General features: G+C 39.2%; 1 protein-coding gene across 6 annotated transcripts in view; it reads left to right on the top strand.

The window, feature by feature from the left end:
• Positions 1-18,414, top strand: part of CDCA2 (cell division cycle associated 2) — a 67,221-nt gene extending 48,807 nt beyond the window's left edge. For 3 of the 6 annotated variants that reach the window (XM_036241092.1, XM_036241094.1, XM_036241093.1), the window contains 2 exons: positions 13,073-13,244; positions 17,170-18,414. In XM_036241092.1, coding sequence (XP_036096985.1) covers positions 13,073-13,244; positions 17,170-18,296 — 1,299 coding nt within the window. In that variant the 3' untranslated portion in view covers positions 18,297-18,414. Of the gene's footprint in view, positions 1-13,072; positions 13,245-13,531; positions 13,558-17,169 lie in introns of those variants that run through there. The other 3 variants (XM_036241091.1, XM_036241090.1, XM_036241095.1) reach the window with 2 other exon arrangements.
• Positions 18,415-18,737: the final 323 nt, after the last annotated feature.

Below are 18,737 nucleotides of genomic sequence, written 5' to 3'. Positions count from 1 at the left end.
GTACCTCAACTGTCACCATTTTCTCACTCTTGATAAAGTTTAGCAGTGAGCATCTCTGATACCTAGATTGCTATTTCTAAATACCATTTTCAACTAAAAGGGATCAGAGTTTCTTTCAGATTTACAACAGCAAATGTAGGAAACTAACTCAGTTCTGTCCTAATGTGAAAGCAAGGAAGCTTAAGAAACTGCTAGAGTCCTGTTAGAGGACATAAAACCATCAAGAAGGGGCTGCCACTGACCAGAAGTGGGCAGTGTGACCATCAGAAATAATGACTGTACTAGACTGAAACACAAACATCAAATATGAAAAAACACTTAAGCACATAATTAAAAATAACAAAACTTGAAGGCCACCATAGCTGTTTTGGACATCAACTAGTTGTTTTGTAAATTAGAAAATAAAGTTTGAGCTCTATTTCAAGTAAATAATTGCAGAATCCCCACTAATAAGTAAAAAAGACATGTTCATGAAATCTGTTGAATATTAGGTGGAGTGTAATAGGGAAGCATGATGGACGGCTCAGACTGAACACCTGAGCCCATTGGTCATTCATAATGCCACAGAAGGAGAGTAGGTATCTTGATACAGTAAGGAAGTATATATGTAATCATGCATGAAATGCTCTACCCCCCACAAAGGAGTTTGGCTCATTCTATGGGAGGGATGCCTCAGTTTTCACCAAATAAATAGCAAGAGGAAAAAAATGAAGGAACCATAGATTTAAAGAGATCTATCAACCAAATGAAATGTGTAGAGACCTTATTGAGGTTCTGATTTGAATAATTCAAAAAAAGATGTTTATGGACCAATTGGAGTACTTTGAACTCTGACGGAATATTAGGGAAAACTATCATTATGGTTTTTTTGTGTTTAAATGTTTCATTTTGAGATAATTTTAGAAATGCTTGCTGTTGTAAGAAGAATTAGAGAGAGATCCCAAGTACCTTCTACCTAGTTTTTCCCAGTAATGCTGGTGACATCTTACAGAACTATTGTATAATATCACAATAGTACAATATCAAAGCTCTCTCCTGTTGTCCATTTGTAGCTATATTCACTTACCATTCCTACTCCCCATGAACCCCCGGCAACCACTAATCTGTTATCCATATCTTTAATTTTGTCATTTTAAGAATGTTACATAAATGGAATCAAACACTATGTGACCTTTTGGGACTGTTTTTTTTCACTCAGCATAATTTTCTGGAAATTAATCTGTCCAGGTTTCTGTGTATGTCAATAGTTAGTTCTTTCTATTGCCGTATATATATAATGATTACATTGTAAACCTGAAGCTCCATTGTAAAAGAGGGAAGAAAAATCAATAGAATACAATGTCAGGTAATAAAATGTTTCATTTTATTGTGGAAAAAATGGATCCCTTACCTCTTAGAAATACTATAGGATTTTCAGATAAAATGATATACTGTCTGGGATTTGCTTTAAAATAATCAGGGGTGGGTGTTTATAAATGAATCTTGATTTCTGTATTAGTGATTGTTGAAGAACTAAAAATGTAACTGCTAAGTAAACATCAAGGGTAGGGAAGTGGATGCTTTTCATCATAAGCTTTCCTGTGCAGTTGGATTTGTTGCCATGTAAAATAAGTTTTAATAGTGCAAATAAAAGGCAAGCATTTACTTCTGTTGCATCATCTCCTTAACTGTATGAGAAGAAATATCGGTGATTCTGGAGGAAATGGAATCACTTTAGGGGTAATACTTTCCGTTGTCCTTGTTTATTACAGTATAAGCAAGGCTTTTGTATTGGCTTACATTCAAATTTTTCAAGTTCTCACCTTTGCAAATGAAACCTTCTCATGGATAATATTGGTGTATTTTCATGGCAGACCACAAGTGCTTTAATCTTTTCTTTTTGGATGGTATACTTCTATTGGCCCATGATGATGAAAAAAACAGAACATTAGTCTTTCACCATGTTTAACAAATTTTATTAAGTTTAATTAATTGTACTTCTTTTTCTTTTACACTTATTCATTCATTTATGTTTGTTGAGAAGCCACTATGTGCCAGGCACTATTGCAGGTGCTGGGGACATTTTACATAAACAAAGATTTTCAAAATCCTGCTAAAAGGGGATTTTCCGTATATATGAATCAGAAACTATTCTAGAGGTTATAACATTGACCATAGTATATGAACTGAACCTGTAGGGCCTATGTCACAGTAATACTAATAGCATAATTTTTTATGTTAAAGATATTTCTCCCATATCAATCCTTGGAGTAGTAGGAAAGAATTAATTTTTTTAATATTTTTTATTGATTTTTTTTTTTTCTTTTCAGAGAGAGGGGAAGGGAGAAGAGATAGAAACATTGATGTGAGAGAAACATCAATCAGCTGCCTCCTGCATGACCCCTACTGGGACTGGAGCCCAAAACCTGGGCATGTGTCCTGACTGGGAGTCGAACTGGGACCTCTCAGTGCATGAGATGATGCTCAATCCACTGAGCCACACCTGCTGAACAGTAGGAAGAAATTTAAAAGAACAGGAATAGCTAACACATAGCTCTTACTGAGGGTCAAGCCCTGTTTTAACCATTTCACCTAAGTTAACTTATTTAATACCCATGCTGTTGTGATTTCCATTTTGCAGATAAGATGAAAATGAGATATAGAGAGATGAGGTAACTTCTTAAGGTAATAAAGCATTTAAGTGACAGGGTCAGAATTTGAACAAGGCTTCTGGCAGCAGAGGCCAAATACTTTTTTTTTTTTTCTTTTTTTAGAGAGAAGAAGGGAGAGGGAGAGAGATCAATGAAAGAGAAACATCGATTGGCTGCCTCCTGCACAACCCCCAACTGGGGATCAAGCCTGCAACCCAGGCATGTGCCCTGACTGGGAATCGAACCAGCGACCTCCTGGTGTATGGGATGATGCTCAACTACTGAGCCACACTGGCCAGGCAAATACTTTTCTTTTGCAACTCATCTATGGAGCCCACATTTATTGAGCAAGCTATCATTTCCGCTACAGTTCCGTGCAAGTCAACAGAAATTCCATGAAAAACATGTTTTATGGAAAAATATTTAACTCAGCATTTTCCTAATGTATACAGAGATTATTTATACTGAGGACTTATCAGAGAATTTAATGTTAATGTATTTTGTAAACCACCAAGAGGAACATTTATCTTGTACTGTTCTAAAATTATTTTTCCATGGAGTGTTTTGTTTTATTTCACAGGATATCCGTAGATATCTCAGGAAATACACAGTTCTGGTCCACTTATATACTCTTGAAAATCTTTCACACCCTTCATTTCTATGCTGTCACCAAATGATTTTTCTGAACTGTATCATCAAATGTTACTCCTCGATTCACTGTGCAGTGAGTCCTCGTTGCTCTCAGCCCATGTGCAGTGTGTCCGAGGGCATCATCTTGACGTGGGGCACCATACCCTGCTACTTGCAGCTCTTTGTCTGTACTGCTTCACAAAGAACTCTTGTGAGTACCATTCTCTTCTCTTTGAAAAGCCCTTCTGCACCGCTTCCAAATTGGCCAAAACAATTCTTGCTTGTTTAAAACGTAACTTAGATACTACATTTTCTGTAGCGCCTGCCTTGAACACCTCCCGTCAGCCAGGTACCCATCTTCTCAGTCTATGCAGTCTTTCATGATCTGTATATATTATGATGACTTGTCTTTAGACTGACAGCTCCCTAAAGACCATATCCAGCGTGTTTTTGTCTCATACCTGACAAGTTATTACCTGCACATAGCAGTATCTTCATGAATGTTTGCATGGATTCCATTTTCTAAGAAGCATTGTTAAAAATATGTTCCTTATGTTAACCGGAAGTCTGGTTCTCTCCACTATTATCACACTGATTGTATTTCTTTTTATTCATAATCTATTACTGCAATACAGTGTTTGAGTTGCCCTCAAGTCTTTTCCATATGAAACTTTTTTAAAACATAGAATATTAGTTCTTAATTACTGAAATGGCAGTCAGAATTAAATTTAATATTTCATTCCAGATATTATTAAAGCACTTTTTTATAGAAACCCGCATATTTTCTTTCCTTTTTTTTTTTTTTCCCATATTTTGTTCAGATAGAGTGGGAGGGAGAGACAGAGAGAAACATCGATGTGAAAGGTACACATCGAGTGGTTGCCACCTGCACAACCCAACCAGGGCCGGGGACAAACTGCAACCGAGGTACGTGCCCTTAGCGGAAACCGAACCTGGATCTCTCTGGACCTCAGGCCTACTCTCCAACTGCTGAGCCAATCGGCCAGGGCGAAACCCGCATGTTTTCTATCAACTATTACCAACCTTTACCCCTCATCTTTTGCTTGTGCTTGTTAAGAGTCCATTTTAATTTGACTTATATATTTATTTATTTTTATTTTTTTATCCTCACCCGAGGACATTCTTCCATTTTTTTGTTCAGATAGAGTGAGAGGGAGGGAGGGAGAGAGAGAGAAACATTGATGTGAAAGGTACACATTGAGTAGCTGCCACCTGCACAACCCAAACAGGGCCAGGGACAAACTGCAACCGAGATACGTGCCCTTAGCAGGAACCGAACCCAGGTCTCTCGGGACCACAGGCTGACGCTCTAACTACTGAGCCAAACTGGCCAAGGCTGACCTATTTATTTATTTTTTAATTAATTTATTTATTTTTGTTACAGATGTTTCTCCTTTTTGCCCCATTAACACCCTCCTCTCCTTTCCTCCCCACCCTGTCCCCAGTTTTGTTGTCTATGTCCATTAGTTAGGCATACATGCATATAAGTTCTGTGGTTTATACTCCCCCAATCCATCTTCTGGGGATTGTCAGTATGTACCCTACTTCCATGTCTCTGGGACTACCCTGTTCTTTAGACTGTTCATTATATTCCACAAATAAGTGAGATCATATAATATTTGTCTTCTCTGCTTGGCTTGTTTTACCTAGGATAATACTTTCCAGGTCCCTCCATGTTGTCTCAAGGATAAGAGCTCTTCTTTTTTACAGCTATATAGTACTCCATTGTGTATATGTACCACAGCTTTTTTTTTTGGAAATGTTTTATTGACTTATGTATTTTTTTTTCTTTCAAATCTTTATTGTTGGATGTAAAATGTATTACAGATGTTCCACATTTTTCCCCCATTGACCCCCCTCCTGCCCCCCTCCCACCTTTTCCCACACTATTGTCTGTGTCCATTGGTTATGCATAAAAGTTCTTTGGTTTATTTCTTCCCACCCCCCCAACCCCTTTCCCTTTGAGGTTTGTCAGCCTAGCAATGAATTTGTGCTTCTTAATCCCTTTACCTTTTTCACCCATTCCCCCAACCCTGCTCCCAACTGGCAACCAACAAAATGTTCTCTGTATCTATGAGGATGTTTCTGTTCTACCTGTTCATTTTGTTCGTAGATTCCATTGTTCATAGATATGTATTCATTGCCATTTTGTTTGTTCATACGTTTTATCTTTTTCTTCAAAAAAGACCCTTCATCATCTCATATAATAACGGTTTGGTAGTGATGAACTCCTTTAACTTTTTCTTGTCTGGAAAAGTTTTTATATGACCATTGATTCTAAATGACAGCTTTGCAGGATAGAGTAATTTTGGTTGTAGGTTCTTGGTTTTCATAACTGAATATTTCTTGCCACTCCCTTCTGGCCTGCAAAGTTTCTTTTGAGAAATCAGCTGACAGCCTAATGGGAACTCCCTTGTAGGTAACTAGCTGCCTTTCTCTTGCTGCTTTTAAGATTCTCTCTGTCTTGAACCTTTTGCATTTTGATGATGATGTATCTTGGTGTGGGCCTCTTAGGGTTCATCTTGTTTGGGACTGTCTGTGCTTCCTGAACTTGTATGGCTGTTTCCTTCACCAAGTTAGGAAAGTTTTATGCCATTATTGTTTCAAACAAGTTTTCGATTTCTTTTTCTCGCTCTTCTCCTTCTGGCACCCCAAGATGCGAATGGTTGCACGCTTGAAGTTGTCCCAGAGGCTCCTTACACTATCCTCATTTTTTTGAATTCTTTTTTCTTTTTGCTGTTCTGATTGGGCATTTTTTGCTTCCTTATATTCCAAATCGATGGTTTGCTCCTTGGATTTACGTACTCTATTATTGAAGCTGTGTAAATTATTCTTTATTTCAGTTAATGCCTCTTTCATTTCTGACTGTGCATCCTTCATTTATGACTGGTCCTTTTTTATGCTCTTGAGGCCCTCCCTAAGTTCACTGAGGTTCTCACTAAGTTCATTGAGCATCCTTATAAGCAGTATTTTGAACTCAGTATCTGTTAGGTTGCTTATCTCCTTTTCTCTTAGTTCTTTTCTTGGGGTTTTGCTCTATTCTTTCATTTGGGACCTGTTTCTTTGTCTCCTCATTTTGGCTGCCTCCCTGTGTTTATTTCTGTGTATTACTTAATGAGAGGTATGGGGCTCGCTGAGACCAGATGCTGCTCGTTTGAAAGAATTTAGGAAAAACCTGAAGCAGGATCCAAGACCAGCCAATCCTATGGTTAAGCAAGTGGCAACAGCTTGGGTGGGCCTGAAAGTTGGGTGGGGTGGGGCGGGGCAGGGCCTCAGGGTGTCAACAGGGCGGGGCTACCAGTGTGAGCCAGGTTGCTAGAGTCCCAGATATGGCAATTGTCTGCCACCCCGGGATGTCTCACCAAAGGAACAAAGGCCTCTTACAGCAAGTTTGTCCCCGAGAAAGCCCCCTCTCCAGCCCTTGCTCTAGTGCCAAACAGCTCAGTTCTTCCCTGTATGTCTCTGGTGCCCCTCGAGCTGCCTCCCCTCCAAGTTTAGAGGGAGAGAGTCTGATAAGTCCGTGCGCGGGCCCTTTAGGGAGCTGCCTGGGGCTCCAGTCCCTTCAGCTTCCCTGAGCCTCAGTTCCCGCTGGTTTTTCCAGCCAGAAGTTATGGGGACTTCTCTTCCTGGCACTGGAACCCTGAACGGGGCACCTGGTGTGGGACGGGGACCCCTCACTCCTCAGGAAGGACCTTCCCAGCCGAGGGAGCCTCCTGATTTTTATCCGCCACACTTGGGTGTGGGACCAGCCCTTCGCACCACCGCCCCTCGCGCCTCCTACCAGTCTGGATGTGGCTGCTGCTTTAATTTCGTAGTTGTAGCACTTCCATTCAGCTTGATTTCAGGCGGTTTTGAATGATGGTTGTTCTGTAGTTTAGTTCTAACTTTGTTGTGGTTGTGGGAGGACACGATACCACGTTTACCTACGCCGCCATCTTGACCGGAAGTCTACCACAGCTTTTTTATCCATTTGTCTACTGATGGACACTTGGGCTGTTTCCAGATCTTAGCTATTGTAAATAGTGCTGCTATGAACATGGGGGCACATATATTCTTTCTGATTGGTGTTTCAGGCTTCTTAGGGTATATTCCTAGAAGTGGGATCACTGGGTCAAGTGGAAGTTCAGTTTTAAATTTTTTGAAGTAACACCATACTGTTTTTTATAATGGCTGCACCAGTCTACATTCCCACCAGCAGTGCTCTAGAATCCCCTTTTCTCCACACCTTCTCCAACACTTGTTGTTTGATGATTTGTTGATGGCGGCCATTCTGACAGCTGTGAGGTGATACTTCATTGTTGTTTTAATTTTCATCTCTGTGATGATTAGTGATGTTGAGCATTTCTTCATATGTCTCTTAGCCATTTGTATGTCCTGTTTGGAGAGGTGTCTACTTAGGTCCTCTTCTCATTTTTTAATTGGGTTCTTTGTCTTCCTTTTGTTGAGCTGTATGAGTACTCTATATATTTTGGAAATTAACCCCTTATCTGATGTATCATTGGCAATTATGCTCTCCCATACAGTGGGTTCCCTTTCCATTTTGGTGGTTGTTTCTTTTGCTGTGCAGAAGCTTTTGAGTTTGATGTAGTCCCATGTGTTCATTTTCTCCTTTGTTTCTATTGCCTTAGTTGATGTATCAGCGAAAATTCTGCTGCGTATGATGTCGAAAATTTTGTTCCCTACATTTTCTCCTAGGATTTTTATGGATACATGAGTCACATTTAAGTCTTTTATTCATTTTGAGTTTATTCTTGGGTATGGTCTAAGTTCTTGGTGTAGTTTCATTTTTTTGCATGTAGCTGTTCAATTTTCCCAACACCATTGATAAAAGAGGCTGTCTTTACTCCACTGTATGCTCTTGCCACCTTTGTCAAATATTAATTGAGCATATGGTCTTGGGTCCATTTCTGGGTTCTCTATTCTGTTCCATTGATCTATCTGCCTGTTCTTGTGCCAATACCAGGCGGTTTTGATTGCAGTAATTTTGTGGTATAACCTGAAATCTGGTAATGTGATCCCTCCAATTTTGTTCTTCTTTTTCGAGATTGCTGTGGCTATTCAGGGTCTTTCTTGGTTCCATATGAACTTTTGAAGTACTTGTTCAAGTTCTGTGAAGTATGTTGTGGTATTTTGATGGGGATTCATTGACTCTGTACATTGCTTTGGGTAGTATGAACATTTGAATGATGTTAATTCTTCCAATTCATGAACAAGGTATGTGCTTCCACTTTTTGATGTCTTCCTCTATTTCTTTTTGCAATGACCTGTAGTTTTCCATGAATAGGTCCTTTATTTCTTTGGTTAAATTTATTCTTACGTATCTTAATTTTTTTGGCGCAATGGCAAAAGGGATAGTTTTTTTAGTTTCTCTTTCTGTGAGTTCATCATTGGTGTATAAGAATGCCATCGATTTCTTGACGTTAATTTTGTATCCTGCTACTTTGCCAAATTCATTTATTAAGTCTAGTAGATTTTCGATGGAGTCTTTAGGGTTTTCTATGTATAGTATCATGTCATCTGCGAATAATGACAGTTTCACTTCCTCCTTTCCAATTTGGATCCCTTTTATTTTTTCTTCCTGTTTGATTGCTGTGGCTAAGACTTGCAGTACTGTATTAAATAAGAGTGGCGAAAGTGGGCATCCTTGTTTTGTTCCTGTTCTTAAGGGAAATGCTTTTAGTTTTTGCCCATTGACCATGATGTTGGCTGTAGGTCTTTCATATATGGCCTTTATTATGTCGAGATATGATTCCTCTATAACCACATTGCTGAGTGTTTTAATCAGAAACGGGTGCTGGATTTTGTTGAATGCTCTTTCAGCGTCTATTGATAGGATCATATGATTTTTATCTTTCATTTTGTTTATGTGGTGTATCACATTTATTGATTTGCAAATATTGTACCAGCCTTGCATCCCTGGGATGAATCCCACTTGGTCATGGTGAATAATTTTTTTGATGTATTGCTGGATTTCATTTGCTGCATTTTATTCAGGATTTTGCCATCTATGTTCATCAGGGATATTGGCCTGTAGTTTTCTTTCTTTGTAGTGTCTTTTTCTGGTTTCGCAATTATAATTATGCTGGCCTCATAAAACTAATTGGAGGTCTTCCTTCTTCTTGAATTTTTTGAAATATTTTGAGGAGAATGGGTATTCCTTCTTTATTGAATGTTTGGTAAAATTCCCCCGTGAAGCCTTCTGGACCTGGGCTTTTGTTTGCTGTGAGAGTCTTGATTACATCTTTAATTTCCTTAGTTGTTAATTGGTTTGTTCAAGTTTTCTATCTCTTCCCGGTCCAGTTTTGGGAGACTGTGTGTTTCTAGAAATTTGTCAATTTTGCTTAGATTGTCGAATTCGTTGCCATATAATTGTTCATAATATTTGTTAACAATTCTTTGTATTTCTGTGATATCAGTTATTATTTCTCCTCTTTCATTTCTGATTTAGTGTGTTTGGTTCTCTCTTTGTTTCTTGGTTAGTGTAGCTAATGGTCCATCAATCCTCTTTGCTTCATTGATCCTTTGGAGTGTGTTTTTGGTCTCCATGTCATTTATTTCTGCTCTGATGTTTACTATTTCCTTCCTTCTACTTCTTCTGGGGTTTTCTTTTTGTTTGCTTTCTAGTTCTTTAAGTTTTGAGGTTAGATGATCTATTAGAAATTTTTCTTGTTTCTTGAGGTAGGCCTGTAGTGCTATGAACTTCTCTCTCAGAACTGCTTTTGCTGCATTCCATAGATTTTGTGTTGTTGTGTGTTCATTTTCATTGTTTTCCAGGAAGTTTTTAATTTCTTCCTTGATCTCCATGGTAACCCATTCATTGTTCAATAACATGCTATTTAGCCTCCATGTGTTGAAATGTCTTTGCATGTTCTTATTGCAGTTGATTTCTAATTTCATGCCATTGTGACCTGAGAAGATGCTTGATATGATTTCAGTCTTCTTGAACTTGTAGAGACTTAGTTTGTGCCCTAACATTTGGTCTATCTTTGAGATTGTCCCATGTGCACTTGAAAAGAATGTGAATTCTGTAGTTTTGGGGTATAAATCTCTGTAGATATCTATTAAATTCATTTGATGTAGCACTTCATTTAGAGTCTATGTTTCCTTATTAATTTTTTGTATAGATGATCTGCCCAGTGATGTCAGCGGGGTGTTGAAGTCCCCTGCTATGGTTGTCTTGCTGTTGATTTCTCCTTTGAAGTCCTCCAGAAGATTTTTAATATATGTTGTTGCTCCTAAATTGGGTGCATATATGTTTACCAAGGTTATATCTTCCTGTTGGATAGATCCTTTCAATATTATGTAGTGGCCTTATTTTCTCTAGTTATGGCCTTCATTTTGAAATCTAATTTATCAGATATGAGTATTGCTACCCCTGCTTTTTTTTTCCTTTCTGTTTGTTTGAAAATTTTTTTTTCCATCCCTTCACTTTCAATCTATGTGAGTCTTTTGTTGTGAGATGGGTGTCTTGGAAACAACATATATGTGAGTCATGTTTTCTTATTCAGTCAGCTACTCTGTGTCTTTTTGTTGGAACATTCAATCCATTTACATATAAGGTAATTATTTATTTGTACTTATTAATTGCCATTTTTGTTTAGTGCGGTTGTATTTTCTTCCTCTTCTACTAATTACAGCAGTCTTTTTAGCATATCTTGCAGTGCTGGTTTGGTGCTAATATATTCCCTTACCCTTTTTTTCTCTGGGAAGCTCTTTATTTGACCTTCTATTTTTGAATGACAGTCTTGCTGGACAGACTAGTCTTGGATTCAGTTCCTTGTTTTTCATGACCTTGATTACTTCATGTCATTCCCTTCTAACCTGTAGTGTTTCTCTTGAGAAGTCCGCTGAGAGCCTTATGGGGTTTCCTTTGTAGGTAACCTGTTGCTTATCTCTTGCTGCCTTTAAGATTCTCTTTGTCTTTAATTTTTGGCATTTAAGTACTATGTGTCTTGGTGTGGGCCTCTTTGGGTTCTTCTTACTTGGGGCTCTCTGTGCTTCTTGAACTTGAATGCCTTCTTCCTTCACCAAGTTAGGAAGGAATGTTTTCTGTCACTATTTCTTTAAATATATTCTCTAAACTTTGCCCGTTTTCTTCCTTTCTGGGACTCCTATGATGCCAATGTTATTGCATTTCCAGTTGTCCCACAGTTCTCTTAAGCTGTCTTCCTGTTTTTTCATTCTTTTTTCCTTTTGGTTTTCTGATCAGTTGATTTTGTTTTTTTTCTACCCTGTCTTCTGATTCACTGATCCAGTCCTCAGCTTCATCTACTCTGCCGGTTAGTCCTTCCAATGTGTTCTTAATTTCTGCTATGTCATTCTTCATTTCCACTTGGTTGGTTTTCAGTGTTTCTATGTCTTTACTTATGATGCTGATGTCCTTACTCAGTTGAGCTTCCTCAAGATCATGGCTCTGAACTCTACCTCTGATAATTTGCTTCGCTGCATTTCATTGATCTCATCTTTGATAGAGTTCTCTTGTGTTTTCATTTGGGGATTGTTTGTTTCACCATTTTGGGTATCAGTGGGTTTTTGAGCCTGCCAAACTTTCCCTGCGTGTTGGTGTTCTGTTTGTGGCTCCCTCTACTGGGTTTGGATGAGCCTGGATGGGCCCACGTTAAACACCACTGTCTAGTCTTGCTTTCCTGGGTAGATTTGCAAACCTAGGAAAGAAAGTTTCAGTTATCCTCTAGCTTTTTCCTGGTGGTTAGTAGTCTCAGTTACTCAGTGCCTTGGAATGTAGCCCTGGTGTTCTGCATAAGAGGATTTCCAGAGTGTGGGATCGATGCTGGTTGTTAATTAGACTCAATTTGCATTTCTTTGCCTCACCTGGAAAAGGCTGAATCTCCAAGGGAGGGGCTGCTGCTTTTCCCCACAGCTCTGGGAAGGAGCACTCTGGCCGTTCTTTGTGTCCTCCACTCAGCAAAAACTTTGGAGTGCCCTCCAAATCCCTGGTGTCTCCACAGAGTTCCAGACCAGTCTTCCCTCCCTCTGCTGGAGCCCCAGGTGAGTGCCTGTGGCTATTTTAGCACTCTGTCCAAGCTCTCCGCTGTGGAGCCGCTTGGGGGTTTAACCCCAAGGGTGCTGCTCACAACTCAACCACTGCTGTCCGTCGGCTCTCAGCCTGCCACCCTCTCGCATCTTCACTGATTTTACCAGTATCCCCTGTTATATGGTCCTGTTCCGCTGGTTTTCTGTTGCTTTTTTCCCGAAGATTTGTCTTTATTTTAGTCGTAATTCCCATTTCGTCCTGGGAGATCGTCTATGTAGCTTCCATTCACTTCGCCACCATTTTACATCGACCTGACCTATTTATTTTAATCTTGATTAAATCTTATGTTGTTTGCATTAGCTCAGGTAGCTGTGTGTTCTCTTCAAATTTTATGTACACATTTCTTGTTTCTTCATCCACATCTATAGACAGAAAACAGCTTCCGGTGGCTTTCAGTAGATAACTCATTCTAGGTTAATCCTGAGTCATCCTAAGTACATTGTAGTTATAAATACCTCATGTGTTAAGTCTGTCCAGTCTATATCTAATCTATTTTTTCTTATCCCAAACTTATTTTGGCAAATGCTTTGTGGCAGTACAGAATATTTTGCTACAATTTGTTAATTGAGTTCTGCTGTATATTTTATTTGACTTTGTGCAAGGTACCTAGCCCCCAATTCAGATTTCTGAAATTTTAGATCAGATAACTGGTCTTAAGTGTTTCTATAGAAATTAAAGGGTCAAAATTGTATATGTGCTACATCTTTCTTAGTTATAGTGTTATAATACATTTTCTCAGATTTTAAAAAGTTGCCGCAAGAAGAAAGCGAGGAGAAAGAAAGGTGTTGAGAAGACATTGTATGGGGAAAGAGACATCGCTTCTAAGAAGCCGCTTCTGAGCCCTATTCCCGAGTTGCCTGAGGCCTCTGAGCTGTCCTCTTCCGTGCCAGGCGTCCGCAGGGTGTTCTCAGGTGTGGCCCCTTTCCTCTCGTCTCCACCCTCTTTGTTGCTGTCTTTTTCTTTTTTCCCTTTCTTCCATTCACCATGTAAATTGTAAGGAAATAACAAATAGCAACTTTTCATATTACTATGATTATGTTAAGAAAGCAGTAGTGTGTAACCCTTAGGTCACCTAGACCCTTTCAGATTCTGATGGAAGATCTTGATCCTCCCCCCCAGAGAAACTCAGACTCAAGATATTGCCTATAATTTAAGGGAAATAATTTTATTTCATTTTGTTTCTTTCTTCTTTTTAAAGCATTTTGTTAAAGTAAAGTGAACACTGCTTGGTGGTACAGTCCGTCCTTCAAAGTGAACGAGGTGATGACAGCTCAACGATAGATGTGTCTAACCGGAATTAAGGCCAACAGTTAAACAAATACTTGCCCTATGTTTCAGTAGAGTTGGTACCACTAAGCATCTTCTACAAGTGACATTTGTAAATTGAACTTGATTACCCTGAAAGCTTTGTTTAAAAACAAAGATGAAGTTGCTGATATCTTGGTTAGATAAAAATTGGGTTGGAGTTTCATTTGGTTTTTGATTCCAGATTTTTATTTTATTTATTTATTAAGAAAAATTTTTTTTTCTTTATTGACTTTAGGGAGAGGGAAAGAGATAGAAATATCCATGAGCGAGAACATCAATTGGCTGCCTCCTGCATGCCCCACACCGGGGATCGGGCCCACAACCTGCACATGTGCCTTGCTGGGAATCGAACCGGCAACCTCTTGGTGCATGGGTCAAAGCTCAACCACTGAGCCACACTGACCGGACTGATGCCAGGGTTTTAAATAGACTAAATCATGTCACAAATAGTAAGAGTGTGTTCATTTGGTATGTTAATTTTGTATAGAATCATTTTATTTATTTCTTTATTTCAGATCCTCCCCTGATGATATTTTTCCATCTATTTTCAGACAGAGTGGGAGGGGGAGGGAGAGAAGGAGAGAGAGAAACATCGATGTGAGAGAGACACATCGATTGGTTGCGTCTTACACAAGCCCGAAACGGCTGGGGACTGAACCGCAACAGAGTTACGTGTCCTTGACTGGAATTAAACCCAAGATTCTTTCATCCGAGGGCTGACGCTATACCCGCTGAGCCAAAGCGGCCAGGGCTGTATAGCATCATTTTTATTTATTTATTTATTTATTATCCTCACCCAAGGACATTTTTCGTTTTTTGTTTAGATAGAGTGGGAGGGAGAGAGGAAGAGAGAGAGAGAAACATCAACGTGAAAGGGACACATCGAGTGGTTGCCACCCTCACGACCCAACCAGGGCCGGGGACAAACTGCAACTGAGGTACATGCCCTTAGTGGGAACCGAACTCAGGTCTCTCTGGACCGCAGGCCAATGCTCTAACCGCTGAGCCCAACCAGCCAGGGCAATATAGAATCATTTTTAAAATAGCTGCCTTTGTCAGTCATCCAGTATTTATAGCCTGCACTCCCTTTGCAATATACCATATAATATTTATAACAAATTCAAGGATAAATATAGTACATGCCACTATAAACTCTTATCTCCTGCCTACTTCTTTATTTCAGGAAAGCACAAAAGTTTAAACGAACATAAGACCACCCCACAGTCACATACACTCCTCCAGCCCCTGAGCACCAGCAGGGGCAGCACTCTCCTGCCTCAGCCTTTCATGTTCATCTTGGGACAGGGGGTGGGCCACCTGCCTGTTTTTTTTCCTCCAATTTTTATTAACTTATTTTTGTTATAGATGTTTCTCCTTTTTTCTTTCTAGAACCCCTACTGCCCATCCCGCCCCCCCTCCACTCTCCTAGCATTGTTGTCTGTGTCCATTGGTTTTGCATACATGCATCTAAGTTCTTTAGTTCATCTCTTCCATCCTCCCCGCCCCCCTACTCTGAGGTTTCACAAACCTCTCTTTATTTTTTAAATCCTCACCCGGGGATATTTTTCCATTTACTTTCAGATAGAATGGGAGGGAGGGAGACACACAGATTGGTTTCCCCACATCGATTGGTTGCCCCCCTGCACAGCTCTGATCAGGGTTGGGGATGGAACCTGCAACCCTTTGGTCCACGAGCTGATGCTCTAACCATGTAGCAAACCAGTCAGAGCCACCCAACTCTTTTAATCTGTCCTAAGGCCGCTATCCTTTCAGATTTAGCTGTGCCGCCTGCCTTTTCAGGAAAACTGCTCACATCACACCTTTACCACCTCATGTGTAGCAATCTGTTCATCTCCATTACCTGCAAATTGTGATCCCCTTGAGACTGGAGACTAAGTCTTATTTTTTATTATATCCCCAGTTCCTAACAAGTGTTTTAAAAAGATGTTTAAATAATGTTAGTATATGTTTTCCATCTTGCATCTTATTAGAGAATTTGTTTTTAAAAATACCTGAAGCTGCCCTGGCCGGTTTGGCTCAGCGGTTAGAGTGTCGGCCTGCGGTCCCGAGAGACCCGGGTTCGGTTCCCGCTAAGGGCGCGTACCTCGGTTGCAGTTTGTCCCCGGCCCTGGTCGGTCGTGCGGGTGGCAGCCACTCGATGTGTCCCTTTCACATCGATGTCTCTCTCTCTCTCTCTCTGTTCCTCTCTCTCCCTCCCACTCTGTCTGTACAAAAAAAATAGAAAAAATGTCCTCGGGTGAGGATTAAAAAAAATAAATAAATAAAATAAAATAAATACCTGAAGCATTTTTTTTTTATCTATAGCCAACTGTTACAAGGGTTTAAAGCAGTTCCCTCCCTTCCTTCCTTCCTCCTTCCCTCTCCATGTTTTCCCTATCTCCTTGCTTCAACCCCCTCACCCCCACTTTCCTTCTTTAGTGTGTTAATTTCTTGAATGTTCATTTTTAAAGTTATAAAGAACCCAAGTGACATATTAGAGGTGGCATTGAGTAAACCTTACCCTATGTTAATTTCTAGTTTTACACATGATTTTAAGTACCCAAAGCATGGATATGTATATTACCTTTCTAATTGAAACATTGTTTTTAGATTTTTTGTTCAGCTTTTGTTTTGTGTGTCTGCCACTTTGATTTTGTTTAGAACATTTTTATACTCATTTGACTGACCAATTTAAAACTTAATTATATGAGATAGCAAGAGATGATATTTTATAGTACTGAGATTTAGAACATGTAAAGCCTGATTTCATTTACGCTGTGTTACTTAACTTGAAACCCTTAATGATTTTCTTTCCACCTATAGTGTCACAGAGTGAGGTGAAGACACATGACAGGCTCCACATGGCATGCACTTCCTGGACTGAGGCAGAAGGGAGATTTCTAGAATATTGAGACAAATGTGGCTCTATTTAAGAGTACATAGCAGTTTATATTAGTTTTTTAACATAGGGCATAAGACCTGAGTGTCTTCAGGGAGTAAGTACCCTGTTAGTGCTGTCTTTAAATCCCCCAGAATTCCAAGTTTTCTTTCCTAAAAGTGATCCCTAATTTCTTCTGCTAAAAGGTGGATTGTTAAAAAAAAATTATTTTATCTTTATACATAAATTATTTAGGGAAAACATTGATAGAAAAGTTTCAGAAGCATGGTGTTGCCCATTTTCAGTCATTTGTCTCTTAGGGGAATGGGAAATGTGGGCTTCATGCTAACTGACCAAGTAGTGTGGAAAGTACATGAGAAGGGAGGAAGCCACCTAAGCTACGGTTGTCATTGTCCTGGTCTGAGGTCATGTGCTTTGATAATTCAGTCATTAACTACATATTTTCTTCACCTGTGGGTTGGGGAAGAACTAAAAGAGAAGGATGGCAACAGGGCAAGTACAACGTGACATTATGACATCTGATTTTTGAAAACTTAAAACAGACTATAATATGGCACCTATTTGATTTGTTAAAGTTTATTTTTATGGTTACTTTTTAATTAGATTCAAACTTATTTACATGCCCATAGATTATTTCAACTCAAATGGTGAACTTGAAGAAATGAAGCCTTCTGAAAGAAAGTCTCTTCTTCCTCAGAACTCAGATTTGCAGTTGAATCAAGAATTTAATAAATACAATGTGTCTGAATTCTGCAGCTCTTACATAAAAAGTTCCTTGTCACTAATTAATGCCACTTTTGATCAAGATTCAAATATAAGTACTGTAGGAATGTATGCAAGTGAAATCATTACCAAATCAGAAATTAAGTTGGAAAGTGAAAATGACCTAAAAACTGGGACTGAGAATGAAAACAGTCATGTTTCTTGTGCTTCTGTGACTGAAAAACCCCTTGTATCAGATGGTCCACAATCTGATTTTATCATGCAGTCCCAAGAATTTCCTGCTGCTGGTCAAAACGTGGAAAACCTTTTTCAAAGCTTTCAAGTTTCAGGAGATATAAAATGTGAACAGGATGACTTCTTAGTAACTACTGAAGAAAAACTGCAGACTAAGCATTTAATGTCTGGCTCACAAAAAGTATGTGATTATTCAGATGATGTCTTAATTGACAGTAGAAAAAAGAAAAGGCAAAGTGAGGATTTGCAAAGAAACTCCACAGCAAGTAGCAGTGGTGTGCATTGTGAAAGGAAACATAGAAGACCCTCTGTGTGTGATCCTGATGGTCCAAATTTACGTTTGGAGAATAATGGAATTCTCAAACCTTCCTACAGTGTGGGCAGCTCTGTCAAAATTAGTTTGGAAAATTCCGAACTGTATAAAGATTTATCTGACTCCATAGAGCAAACCTTTAAGAGAACAAATCAGGAAACAAAAGTCAGACGTAGCACAAGGCTACAGAAAGATTTGGAAAATGAAGGACTTATATGGGTTTCACTTCCATTTCCTTCCACTTCCTGCCCTTCCCAAAAAACCAAAAGGAGAACAATGCATACATTTGACAGCAGAGGACTTGAGAGTATGTCCCCCAGAACAAAAGCTGTGTCCTTCAGACAAAAACCACGTGCACCCTGCTCCACCTCAGATCCAGAAAACAGTGCGGGCTTCACAGCCAGTTCCCGTCAACCTGAGAAAAGGAGGAAGAGCTTTTGTACATCTTCACTTGCCAACACTGAAAATACTAAGTCAAAATGTTAAAAAAGAAGACCTTTCTCAGCCAGGAGAGAGAGAGCTCTCTAAGGACATCGAGAGAGTTCACTGCACCGGGGAACTCGGCAATAATGCACATCTCCTGAAGAACATTTGGCCAGAGAAGGTAACCATCCATGCTTAAAAGATTCTTTCATCCAACTTCAGTGTTTTAAATGTTTCAAATAAAATCATTTGAGTTGAACCTACTTTTTAAGTAGAAATAAGTGAATTTATTTATCATTCAGAAAGAAAACATTCTATTAAATATGTCCTCCTCCTCCCAAATAGTAAATGCTTTATTAGTATTTGGGGGAAAAGGATTGTTTTTAGAGCCAATAATATGTCTCTCAAGCTTTATTTTATGTTAGTACAAATTTACCACCTCATTACAATTGGATGAGAAGAGGTGTTTTTTTTTAAATTAATATAATTAATGTAACTATGAAA

Source organism: Molossus molossus, unplaced genomic scaffold, assembly GCF_014108415.1.
Source record: "Molossus molossus isolate mMolMol1 unplaced genomic scaffold, mMolMol1.p scaffold_m16_p_4, whole genome shotgun sequence".
Lineage (NCBI taxonomy): Eukaryota > Metazoa > Chordata > Mammalia > Chiroptera > Molossidae > Molossus > Molossus molossus.
The sequence above is the reverse complement of the archived record's forward strand: the minus strand, read 5'-3'. Positions and strand labels throughout refer to the sequence as shown.